The sequence below is a fragment of the Phyllostomus hastatus genome, unplaced genomic scaffold (genome assembly GCF_019186645.2).
Source record: "Phyllostomus hastatus isolate PE091 unplaced genomic scaffold, TTU_PhHast_1.1 phas_contig_524, whole genome shotgun sequence".
NCBI classification, from domain to species: domain Eukaryota; kingdom Metazoa; phylum Chordata; class Mammalia; order Chiroptera; family Phyllostomidae; genus Phyllostomus; species Phyllostomus hastatus.
The window spans coordinates 12,506,581-12,519,872 of record NW_025333900.1 but is presented as its reverse complement, the minus strand read 5'-3'; the positions used below and the strand labels follow the sequence as shown (position 1 = coordinate 12,519,872).

General features: G+C 45.7%; 1 protein-coding gene across 1 annotated transcript; it reads right to left on the bottom strand.

The window, feature by feature from the left end:
- Positions 1-1,868: 1,868 nt before the first annotated feature.
- On the bottom strand, positions 1,869-12,438 carry F3 (coagulation factor III, tissue factor). Its single transcript, XM_045846988.1, has 6 exons — positions 12,176-12,438; positions 10,931-11,042; positions 6,875-7,065; positions 4,865-5,043; positions 4,157-4,316; positions 1,869-2,849 (listed from the first exon to the last, which is right to left on the bottom strand). The coding sequence occupies exons 1-6, from the start codon at positions 12,273-12,275 to the stop codon at positions 2,713-2,715; spliced, it is 879 nt and encodes a 292-aa protein (XP_045702944.1). The 5' UTR covers positions 12,276-12,438; the 3' UTR covers positions 1,869-2,712.
- Positions 12,439-13,292: the final 854 nt, after the last annotated feature.

The following is a 13,292-nucleotide window of genomic DNA, read 5'->3' as shown; positions in this document are numbered from 1 at the left end:
AGAGGGGTCTTGCAGCACAAAGAGCGTTGGGACTGGGTGAGTAAGATCACAGTGGGCAGACGGGTGCAAAAGTGGCGGCTGGCAAACCCCAGCCAAGGGGTGGCAACTGGCAGACCCAGCAAGGTGGCGATTGTGAAGCAAGGCACTGTGTGCAACTCAGGATCTCAGCGCTGGGAAATAGAGCCTTGGGCACTGATGGAAAACACCTGTGGGGGTTGAGGCACAGGGAAAGACTCCCAGTCTCACAGGAGAGGTCTTTGGAAAGACCCATGGGGTGCACAAGCCCACCCACACGGGAATCAGCACCAGAAAGGTCCAGTTTGCTTGGGGGAAGTGGCGGAAGGGACTGAAATCAGCAGAGAGTGGAGCAAGCGCCATTATTCCCCCTGGGACTCTGTCCCCACATACAGCATCACAACCCAGTGACTGGGTTGCCCCACCCTGGTGAACACCTAAGGCTCCGCCCCTCATATGTAACAGGCGTGACCAGACTCCCCATCCCCCAAAAAACACCAAGCAAAAGAGATGGCTCAAACAGAAGAACAAATGAAAGCCCCAGAACCCATTCTTTTAAGTGACTGAGAGATAGCCAACCTATCAGATGCACAGTTCAAAACACTGGTGATCAGGAAGCTCATAGAATTGGTTGATTTTGGTCACAAATTAGATGAAAAAAATGAAGGCTACAATAAATGAAATGAAGAAAAATACACAGGGAACCAATAGTGATGGAAAGAAAGCTGGGTCTCACATCAATGGAGTGGACCAGAAGAAACAAACAACCACACAGAAAAGAATGAAGAAATAAACGAATTCAAAAAAATGAGAAGAGGCTTAGGAACCTCCAGGACATCTTTAAATGTTCCAACATCCAAATTATAAGGGTACCAGAATGAGAAGAGGAAGAGCAACAAGTGGAAAAGTTATTTGAACAAATAATAAAGGAGAACTTCCCCAATCTGGCAAAGAAATAGACTTCCAGGAAGTCCAGGAAGCTCAGAGTCCCAAAGAAGTTGGGCCCAAGAAGAAACACACCAAGGCACATCATAATTATGTTAGCCAAGGTAAAAATGAAGGAGAGAACCCTAGAAGCAGCAAGAGATAAGGAGACAGTTACCTACAAAGTAGTTCCCATCAGACTGTCAGTTGATTTCTCAAAAGAGACCTTGCCAGCAAGAAGGGGCTGGCAAGAAGTATTCCAAGACATGAAAGGCAAGAACCTATATCCAAGATTGCTCTATCCAGCAAAGCTTTCATTTAGAATGGAAGGGCAGATAAAGTGCTTCTCAGATAAGGTCAAGTTAAAGGAGTTCATCATCACCAAGCCCTTATTTTATGAAATGTTAAGGGGACTTATCTAAGAAAAAGAAGGTAAAAGACATGTATACTAAAATGACAGCAAACTCACAATTATTAACAACCACACTTAAAACAAAACCAAAGCAAACTAGAACAGGAACAGAACCAAAGAAATGGAGAACACATGAAGGGTTAGCAACAGGGAAGTGGAGGAGGAGAGAGGGGGAAAAGGTATGGAGAATAAGTAGCATAGATGGTAGGTAGAAAATAGACAGGGGGAGGGCAAGAATAGTACGGGAAATGTAGAAGCTAAAGAACTTATGACACACGGACATGAGCTAGAGGGGGGGAATGTGGGTGGGGGAGAGGGTGTACAGGGTGGAGGGGGATGGAGGGGGGTAATGGGACAGCTGTAATAACATAACAATAAAATATTTAAAAAATAATAATACAAAACCAATGTTGTCAGGGCCACTGAGGATTTCAGGGTCCTTTGTCACTGCAGCTGAGCCAACTAAAGCAAGGACAACATCACAAACAATAAATGGAAGATATAAGAATGCAATGGCCACAATTCCCAGTCACCTTTATTTGTAGAAAAGTATATTAAATAAATTATCTCAATATATACAAACAAAACAATGTCACCTCCTTAAATATAAATCCCCACATATAAAACCTTTTCAAAAATTACATAAATATATATGACACTGACCACATAAGCTTTAAGTACCTTAAATCATAAACTCTAAAATATAAACTCTATATATTGTAGTTAGCTGTCAAGTGTCTAATCAACAGCATTGACGTCAGCTAAAGTGCCAGACTGTAATGCATGTTAGGAATGCCCCCAAAGTAGAAGTCTTCTGCATTTAATACATTCATGCAAAACTTTGCTAGTAATTTTGAACTTCCAAAAAACCTCTTAAAAAAAGAGAAGTACCTAAACACCACATTAAAACAAGACAGACATATGTTAGAGAAGTCCACCCAATTTCCATTTTACTCTCCCCCATGGTTTAAAGTCAGCTTCTGAAAAATTCTCCAAAAGTCCACCCAGGATGTTTTAAGGCATCGGTTCATTTGTTTTTGCTCAGAAGATCTGGTTTTATCTTGAGTGCAGAACATTCAGTCCAAAGCATTATATGTGCAAAAGGTGCTATAGTGTTAAAAAAAGAAATTTAAAAGCCTTGGGATTGGTTGTACCATTAATCGCATTCCAACGTGACAAGTACTGGGGTCGAAACCAGAATGTTAATCATGAGAACAGTCAGATAAAGAACTTTCTTTGGACCCAAGTGTCTCTGTGCTTCAAAACACTTCTTTTTGTTTCCATCTATTCTGTTCTCTTAAAAGTTCTTGGTCACAGTGCAATAAACTCTGCAGAAGTCAGTAGCTCCAAGGTCGTGTGCTTTATGCAACAGAGTAGGGGGAGCTCTTCTCACTGCTTCGTCTTGCTCTGGCCTTCCTGCAGTAGCACAGACACAGAGACAGGGTGGTGATGAAGACAATGGCCACAAACACCGCTGCTCCGATGATGAAGAACTTGTCTGAAAAATAAAAGGTACCAAGTCAGCGAGGAAAGAGAGCTCGAATCCCATCTATCAGAGTGCAGAATTGAGGGCTTAATCCCTGTTTTTGCGTAATTTGAAATTTCTTTCCTACACTCTTTCCACCACAACACATTTTGGTCAGGGAAGAATTTATCAAACCCTGGATGACTTAGGGCAATTGACAATGGCCAAAAGCATTAAATGGGCCATTCAGTAAAAAATAACGTTCACAGTCTAGAGAAGGTACACGTAGAGTGAAGTAAGAGCAGCTGTTAGAAACAAGTGGCTAAAAGTAATGCTGCATTTGGTGGCAATGATTATCGTTGAAGATGGACCATCTGTGCAAAGAGACACAGACTGCTACCAGAATTCAGGTGCAGGGAGGTGGTAACTGGTTGGGGCAATAAGAAGGCTTCCTGGTGGAGGTGGCATTTACAATGGTTCCCCAGGACACATTCCAGCAGACTGAGAGGAGACCTGGAAAGCAGCGAGCAGGGTGTGCGTGAAGACAGAGGCAGCGGAACTGGAGTGGGCTTTAGGAGGATGGACGTGAGGGCTGTGGGTGCGATGGGCCAGAGGGGCCGGACCAGAGTGAAGGAGAGCCCTTCCCCTTCTGTCAATGTCAATAAATGGAAAAGAATCTATTTTAAAGTGTTTTTAAATGTCTAAATCTCCTCTTAGCAAGGGGCTAGGTCATCATTACTATCCTTTGACTCAAACTCCCTGAGAGCGCTCAGAGCACTTTTGTTACAAAGCCTGGAGGGACACTCCCAGGTTGTCAGCCTCACGCACGTGTCTGAACACCCACAGAGGTTCTAGTTAGGAGGCACCGATGCTGTGTGTGGGCTCCAGAGTGTGTGCATGCATGGGCACATGTCCGTGGGTACATGCGAGAGACTCAATCCCTTCCCTTTGTGGGTTAGACCGTTTATCCTCTGTGGCCACAGCCCACTGTGGGTGCTCACAGCTGGTCCAGATGCTCCCCCAAGATTAGAATTCAAGTATGAAAACATGCCCAGAGAGATCTGTGATTGATGCTAACCTCCAAACATGGACTGTGTGCCCAGTGCTCAGCGGAGAGCCTAGTCCATGGCAGATGCTCAAGAAAACACCTGCTGCCATAAGGGAACAACACAGAAACATTTCTCAGTGCCTAAAATTATGAGTACCCACCCCCCAAACCCTTACGGAAACAAGGAAAATCAAGACAGTTTTTCTCTGAATGAAAGCACACCCTGGTTCTGAGGGAGGGGGTCTTCCAGAAGGCGTCGGTGTGCCCGTGCCTGCTGGACAGAGCCGCTCACCTTTGAACACACTGGTCTCCTGGCTAGTGCACTCAATGGGACTCTCTGGACTCTTCTGGTTAACTTTTCGTGATGGAATCACTGCTTGAACATTGAAACAGTAGTTTTCTCCTTTATCCACATCAATCAAAAACTCGTTAGTGTTTGACTTGACTGTTTTCTGTTAAAAGAGAGAGAGTTCATAATTCCTCTGGGCTCCACGTGAGCTCCTCCTCCTTTACTAGTGCTGGGCAGTAAAAGCCCGCGTGGGCACATCCGGCGTGTGCACGGCCAGAAGGGACTGGGCCAAACAGTGCCCCATGATGACAGCTGAGGATGCTTTCCCCAGGACTAGATAAGGCTAACTCAGCCCTTTAGAAGATACTTGTAGTAAAAGAAAAAAAGGATACATTAATTATTGAATGGAAAACAAATTTTGTTTCTGTGATTCTCAATAGAGAAAGAAATGTGAGACCTGACAGGAACCTTAGAGACTATCTGGTCCACCCTCTCGGCTGAGGAACCCAAGTGTCCAAGAGGGCCCTTCCCGAAGTCACAAGGTCACTTGAAGTCCAGGTCCAGCGGAAACAGGACAGCAGGCACCCGCCCACTCCACCACACTCTCATCCACCTGGTTCTGCCATTTTTGAATCGGAGAAGGAGTGGGTTGTAAAAAGCAAGGACTCGAGATTTAAAGCAAGGCATAAAATCAAAGGAAAGAATCCTCACCTTTCCTGTACTGGAAGACTTCCAATAATAAAGTATGTAATTTAAGTCCTTGCCAAAAACATCCCGGAGGCTCAGGAACGTGCCGTTCGCTTTGACCAAGGTCCGTGAGTCCTGTACGACCACATTCAGTTTTGTCCCGACTAGTTCAAAAGTCTGAATTGCTGGCTGTCCGAGGCTTGCTAAACACAGAAAATACACTTCGTTGGAACCAAAGAATCCCATTTAGTTATCACGGTTAGTGACACGCTGGTCACCCCTCATAAAACACCTGCACAGAATCAGCTCCCTGGCAAGAGCAAGCTCAGTGACACCAGAGCTGGACCCCAAGACCTTCTGTGGCAGTGCTGCCCATTGGAAATACAGCCGGAGCCACCGCGGTCATGTACCTTTCCCTGTAGTCACATTAGACAATGTGAAAAGGAACAGGTGAAATGAACTTCAATAATATATTTTTTGTATTATTAAAAGTATATTATTTACCCCAATATAGCAAAAATACTATCATTTTAACATATAATCAATATAAAAACTTTTGGAGATATTTTTCACAATCAGTGTGTATTTTAGTCTTACAGCATAGTTCTGGTGCTCAATAGCCACATGTAGTTAGTGGCTACTTTATGAAACAATACAGCCATTTAAGATTCCATTTTTAGGTAGGTACAATAAACTAGGGGCTGTGGGAAAACCTTGAAATGTCCTTGGTACCTCAAGGAACCAGTTTTAACCCCTGGGACTCTAATTATCTTATGCACTTTGGTTGAATGACAGTAAAACCAATCCCAATAATTTAATGCAAATTATATGCAAGTATGAACCATACATATGTATAATATATTTATCTTGCACCAAAAGTGGATTTGAAGTGGCTCACAAAAACCTCAAGGACGAGGATGCCCTCAAACAAAGGAGCAGGACAGTCCAGGCAGCAGAGGAGCTGGAGGGGCTGCGGACGTGGTGTGTAAGCTCCTGTGCCAGCTGTGGCAGACACACAAGGGAAAAACTCTGTAAGAGTTTGAAGACAGGTTCTGGCCCACAGGGGCTCAGGGAGGGAGCCAGATTCACCTGGGCTAAGGCTACCTTCTATTTCCACCATCAAAGTAGATACTTGAGGGGAAAGGCTGGTTGACTGCCCCTCTGCCCTTCTCACCATCCCTGGCTGAGAAAGTATTTCCTCTCACTGGGTGATTAGAAGGATAGATATAAAAGCACCAATAACATGACACTTTCATTTTAACCTTTCACTCTAGGTCTTCTTCAAAGACCTTTCAAGATTTAAAGATCTTAAAAGCTTTCACTCTTCCCAGTGAGCTACATGTTTATTTAAAATACCTACTTTGAAACCACCGTCATGACAAAAAAAATGCAATCTCCTGCTTGGCAGGAATGCTGAGCATTCCCCTGAGAGATGTTAAGGTCAGCATACTGGGGCAAAGGCTAGGGAGGAAAGCATTCTATACTTGCAAAAACTAGCACGAAGGAGGCAGGCTGAGAGCTGGTTGGGCAAGTGCAGGCGCAAACCATGGCCAACTAATTAAAAAAGGTCAGCGAGTTGAGATCAGAGGGAAAGGAGACTTTCCCTGTGCATTTGTGACTGTGAAAAACCTTCAACTGGGGCTTCTGGTCTGACAGAATTTGGGACAGAATTTTTAGGATATTTATGTGTGCATGTATATATATGTAAATATAATCCCTGAAATATATGTGGAGAAACTCTGAAACCCCAGCCCTGGTGGATTTCCTAGTCCCCCAGGCCCCACCCAGCCTGTTACTGGTACAGTCTGGTGACAGACCAGTGGAGAGAGGTGCCTGATGCCACTGTTATCGAATCCCAAGTTCACGCTTTGTGAGCCTCTGACCACATCAGAATGAGCGAGAGGCACTACTCGGTTTCCGAGAAAGGAAATGTGTTTATGAAGAAATGCTTTTTTATCTGGTGCCCCCTGAGGGTCATAAGCTCACAAAAAGATTCAGAAGCTTATAATTGCAAGAAGGAAAGCAAACACTTACTGTCTAAGTAAGGCATGAACTCTGGGGATTTTGTATACATGGGCTCCCCAGGATAATCGGTGGCATTCGCCTGCATGACAAGGACTCGCGCTGAGTATGTCTGGTTCACATTTTTCACAATCTCATCAGTGAGGTCACACTCTGTCTCTGTTGTGAAGTAGCATTTGCTTTTCCAATTTCCTAATCTATGGCTAAAGAAAGGAAGGAAGAGAAATGGAACATTATGATTTGTATCCCATAAGACAGAAGGCTTTCTGGCTGTGGCGCTGTTACAATAATAGCCTCCCCAATCACTTATGAGCACGCACTTGCTATGCTGAGCACTCCAGATGCACCACAGTCCTCACAGTAACCTGGGACGGCTCTGTAATAATCTCTGTTTTCACAGAGGAGGTAAGTGCAGCAAAGTGAGATTAGGTGACCAGCTCTAAGCCACACACCTGGGCTGAGAGCCAGAGAGCAGCTTGATGATTGGGTCTGTGCTTTATAACCATTTTGTTAAATATCGTTCTTAAAATGTAGACAATTTTTTTATTAAGACTCAATTATTTATTACTTATATTGTACTATATTCTGTTATATCACATTCTATATAGTCTGTATAGTCAATGTACTAATAATGGAGTCTCTATAATATATTCTATATATTACATTCTATCATAACAATTATTGGTGTGGTTATTTAACAGATATTGAATCTACCATATGCCAAGTAGTACTGTAGTAGGCCTTTCATGCATGTTTCATTTGATACAGTCCTTCTAAGACAGCAGTGGATCTTTTTTACACAAGGGCACTGAAGCTCAGGCACCTAAGTAGCTTGTACCAGGTCATGTAACTAATGAGGTGAGAACTGGGCCTGTTCCTCTCGTTCTGCTACACTTCTCCGTCGCTTTTATAAGAGGCAAATACATCCCATTAAAGATTACAGGTCGTATCCAGGTAGTATCTCTCGGACAAAGCCCGACTAAAGAGACTAAAGACCTTCCTTTTGTAAGACCTCCCCGAAGAGGAAATTATTTAAAGAATTTGTATAAATTTAAAATTACTTTAAAGGACCAAAACAGTGTGTAGGTAAATGTTTCTGCAACGTGACCCATGTACTCCTGCCCCCTATAAACTGAGAGCTACGCTGTTCCCTTCTCTTCACGGCCTTGGCCATCATTTAAGGCCATGCCCAACCCCACTTCCCTCAGGACTTTCCAGATCTCCTTGTCCAGAACTGACCTCTCCCTCCCTGTTCCCCAGCGCTGGCGTCTTCATTAAAGCACTTCATATTTAACATGGTCAGCTGCTACCAGGGGCCCATGCCCTTGTGTTTGCTGTTAAGCAGCAAATCTGCAGGGCTTATGCACAGCGAGGCCTTGCTGAGTGTTAGATGGTTTGCATTTACAGGTTGAATCAGGGAGAAAACACGCTGAATTCAATTGTCTGAATCCATACATAAGAGCCATAAATATATATCTGCCAGAGAATTGGAGCTAAATAATCAGGTTAAGAGGGTATAGGTGAACATACGCTTTGTCCTAAAATTCACAAACTAACATTGATACAGAAATATTTTGATTTCTTAGATTTCTCTAATTATCTGTATAAAAGCAGAGAGGCTGTCTTAATTCCAGAGTGACCAAAATGCATTTTACAAAAGTGCAGGAAAACACGATTCTTCTCCACCGCATGGCAAACATGTCATTCAGAGGACAGGGGGAAGACTGTCAAGCTCTGCAACTACATTCCCACTGAGAGATTGTATTTGGCTTTGCCCAGTTCACATGTCAAAATCACAGTGCTCAGTGGCAAAATTCAGCACAAGGACCTATATGACTACAACTAGTAATATCAGTAAGTTGTGTGAACAGGTAATGAAGGGGCAATTCTGTAGTCAGTTCCTCTGAACACTATTACAAGGATTAACACTTTAACAGCTTTCGAGGGTCCTCTAGGTATTTATTGCAAAATCTCCCTATTTGGAAATAATAAAAGTCCTGTCTTAATTACTAAAAACTCCAACAGAATCACCAATTTAGGAAAAGGGTATTTTCTAGCAGCTTTGGAAGTTCAGTTTTAGAATTCAAACATTCCCATGGAATCAATATTACAGGTGATGGATGTTTCGGTGCGTGCTTGAGCCAGCAACACTCTGCAAGGATCACTGAAACTGTTTCTAAAAGGGAAACATACAGCTGGATATTCAAGTAGGTTCTTCAGGTCCATCAGTGCTGCCCCATGGCTGGGAGAGGCCAGTAGTGGGTGAGGAGGGGAGGCAGGTTAAGATGCTTCCTCTAAAGAAGGAAAACAGAGGGAAGGTGGCCACCGAGGAGATGGAGCCTCACAGAAAAGCTTGAGAAACGAAGAACTTGGTGTTTTGGCATCAACTCTCCCTCCTCCTGCCAGTTGTGGGGCTTCACACTGACTGCTGCAGAACCGTCAGAGAAGGAGGCGGTGGTAGAATACTAATGGGGAGACCTTGAGAGGTTCCAGACCTGGCTGGGCACTAACCATAATACAGTCATAAACAAATCCCTCACTTTCCCTGGGCAACAGTTCTCTCTTCTATAAAATAATTGCCATGGTTCTTTTCACCCAGGAGCCCTGTTTACCCCACAGGGAGGACGGAGGAGAGTGAAGTCTCCAGCAGGGAGGAAAGGCTCATCACGTGTTTTCTAGCATGTGGGCAAGAGCAAGGAGAGACTGCCGGCTTAGCAAGAATCCCGTGTCGCGGGCGCCCCCAAGCGGCAGCTCTTCACAGGTGTTTGCACATTAGAGGCCACGTTCACTTAAAATCGTTTGGGAAATCCAAGAATTGAGAGCTAACAAAGGCTTATATTTAAAAATCAGGTAAATCATAAATATGTTTCCATATGTTCACCAAACGTAAGACTGAATATATTTGGGAGGCAAGCATTCCTCCTAAAACGTTATTTTCATTCTCCAGAAGAAAAGTATCTACCAAGGTAAACTTCAGCTCTGTATTCTTGACTAGTGGAACCTGAATTGACAAATTTGACCATAATCATAATTATGACCTCAGGTGATGAACTGCCTTTTTCTCCCTCCTGTATCTGTACATGCATTCAGGTGCATGCATGCGCGCGCACACACACACCCCCACACGCACATTCTCTTCCCTGTTCATTTGGCAACAGTTGTAATTAAGTTCATTTTGAAAAACAACTTCCGCTTTAAAGAGCTTCTTGATACTTAGGTATTGCATTCCTAATGCTATAAAAGGCTTGACACAAGCTAAACCAAACCAAACAAAAACCAAAACACTTTAAATTTAGCGATACTTTTGTGCCTTTATACAATTAGTTTTAAAATAACTTCCATAGCTGCTCTCCTCTAATTAATAAGATCTCTAATGAGCCTTCTAGAACCTTTCAGAAACCAGAGACTTTCAGGATATGCTGAAAACCATCAAGGAAAACATGTGGATATTTAGACTGAATATACTGAATTACAGGTTCTTGGGGAGAGCTGTCAACCAGAGACAGAGTTAAATAAGCAGAGCAGCCCTGATAGCTGAGGGTACAGCGAGGAGTATGTCTTTCCGGTTTCGCGAGTCATGAAATTGACCTCCTCTGATATCACATATGCAACTGAATTTTGAATCATGAATCCAAAGATGAATGCATCAACATTGCTTCAGAGCAAAGTATACATCCGATTTCCCCCTCATGTCTTCCCTAACACGTTAGAGCAGGCTCCCAGTCTAGACAGCCTGGAAACAGACTCGAGCGCTTCGCTAAGATTAGTCGTCCTCGTAGAACCACATCATCTATCAGCGCCAACATGACCCACTCTAGAAGGCTCACCTCCCCACAGCTCATACTCCACTTAGGAATTTTTCCATCATCTCCAAAAACAATCACAATGTGTTATCAATTTAAAGTCTGGAAATGTTGTGGGCTTGATAGAGTATGGATCTGGTCAGCAAATCATCAAGTCACCCATTAAGTAATCTTATCCATCAATCAGCTTTACAGGCGTTTGTATTTGGCACAGGAAAGAGGAAACATCAAAAACCTTATTTTTCTTGTTTTGTATTTAGCTTACCTTATCTGAACAGTGTAGACATGATTGATGGGTTTGGGTTCCCACTCTAAAATTGTCTTGAAATTAGTTGATTTCCAACTTAATTTATATGCTGCCACAACACCTGTAGTGCCTTTAAACAACAGAGAAACAGCTATTATTACATGAACTTCTCAGCACATGATTTCATGTAGGTATAAAACATCTCCCCACAAACATCACCATAAACCTAACATAAATTTTTTCCCAACCACAAAAGCTGCAGTAATGAATTATCAAAAGAAAAATAATCTTCAAATTTTTCCTAGTCCCAGAATTTCCTCATGGTAAGATCTTCCTCACAATGTAAGGAAACAGGCAAGGATCTGGAAATCCTTATTTGAAATAATTCATCGGGGACTCCCTGTGTTAACGTGACCTGGAAGCACAGCCCGGGAGCCATCAGCGCCCTTGGGTGTCCATGGCCCAGCTGGGGGACTCTGGGCAGGGGGCCGGCTAGAAACGGCCTTCCATAAGTTATGGAAAAAGGCAAATCCCACATGTGAGAGTGTTAGGGCTGCATATAATGACAAAGCCAAATCTTGACCGTCTTCATTTTTACCTATAATGTCTCCATACTAGAGCTTCCACAGACACCCAGGTAGATGTGCAGCCTGTCACACCAGGGGATGTACACTGGTTAGGGATGCTGTATTATTATGGTCTGCTTTGCAATAGTCCCTAGGTCTGTCTCTGCCTGCCTTGCACACAGAACGGGCACATTGAGACACGAACAGTGTAATGACTGCTTGAGTCAAGCGACATTTTGCAACAGGATTGTCTCTAACTCAATCTAAAACAAAGACCACCAAGATTAGACCGAGGGCCGCTCTCTATTAAGTGAAGTACACACTTACAGATAATATCCAAACCATTGCCCGCTTACCCATGCAGATGAGGACCCAAGTACCAATTTCAAAGTCACTGGGAAGATCTCTCCCTAAACTTTAAAGCTGAAGCCATATATACACTTAGACAACAACGCACCTCCCCGAAAGCATCTCCAGCAGATGCAGGCCAAGTCCCTGGCGCGAACCACCTTCCCTCCAACTTTCGCCTGCGCGCCACAGGCCCAGGTTTGTTTGAACCGCGGTGCACGAACGCGGTTGAGTTCAGCAGGCGCCGGGGGCACCTCGGGGCAGCAGAGTCAGCCCGCTATCAGCCAGGACTGTCCACCCCCCTTCCGGCCGAGCGCCCCAGGACTTCGGGGAGGCGGGTGCCACTCACCTGAGGCTCCGGCCACCTGGACGAGGATCCAGCCGAGGAGCAGCGTTCTAGAGACAGCGGTCTCGGTGCGGGGCAACCAGGATCCAGTGGGGGTCGCCATGTCCCTGAGCCGGTGGCGAGATCAAGAGGATTCCGTTGAGCCCCGGAGGCGGGAGAGGTTGGGACGAAGGCACCCTTGGGCGGCCGTATAAAGCGGGAAGTGGCGCGGGGACCCTGAGTCTGGGGAGGCCGGTGCCCCGAGCGCTATAAAGGGCTGTGCGGACGCCCGCGCCTCCCCAGCCCGGGGAGCAGCCCCGCCCCCCTCCCGCCCCCGCCTGGCCCCTGCTGGCGCGCGGCACGGCCGGCGCGAATCCCCGGCGCTGCCCCGCCTCCTCTCCAAAGGAAACTCGGAGACCCGCGAAGAGTGTGATTCACCCATGATTCAACCGCGCCGGCGGGCTTCAAGTTGCCCCTCGGGCGCTGGAGTCTCCAGGTGCGGAGGGAAACCAGGTCTCCCGCCCTCCACGTCCCGTGACCCCCCAGCCTGCTGGCCCCAGGCACGCGGGCGGGCGACTCTGCCGCCGCCCCAGTGGACCGCAGGTCTGCGGGCGGAAGAAAGAGTAGAAGCGTTGGAAGGAGTTCTCGGGGAGAACTCGGGAAAGGGAGTCCTCCTTCCGCTCGGTGATACGGCGTTGTCCCGGCCAATGGAAGGGGCAGGATGTGCCAAGTTTAACACCAAGTATCGACTCTGGTCTCCTGCCTCGGCTCGGACATCGGAGGTGTTTCCCCCGCGTTTTGCCCTCAACGGGGCTGAGCCTCGGAATCTGCAGCCGCAACTGCGGGGCCTTGAGCAGGGAGGGCCCTCTGCCAGCTGCGGTTAGCTCTTCGATTCTGATGGCAATGATACTTGCCCTCCTACCCCCGCCCCCCCCAGGGCCCCTAGCGGGGGTCTATAAAGGCGGTGGAGATGCAGGTGTTTGCGGACAGGTCCGAAGGGCGGTTATGCCCTTAGCGACCCCGGGTAGTGACCATGGAAAAACAACCCCTAACCTGGCATTTTGCCCCTGGGAGAATTCCACGGTGACATCTGCAGCCTGTGGTTTCAGAAAGGATTGTTCTCACGTTGAGAAGACATTTG

Coding starts and splice junctions, on each gene's coding strand:
- F3 (XM_045846988.1), bottom strand. CDS start 12,275: ATGGCGACCCCCACTGGATCCTGGTTGCCCCGCACCGAGACCGCTGTC. Junction 4,317..4,864: donor AGTCTTCCAGTACAGGAAAG/GTGAGGATTCTT, acceptor CTCTTTTAACAG/AAAACAGTCAAGTCAAACAC. Junction 2,850..4,156: donor GGAGACCAGTGTGTTCAAAG/GTGAGCGGCTCT, acceptor TTTATTTTTCAG/ACAAGTTCTTCATCATCGGA.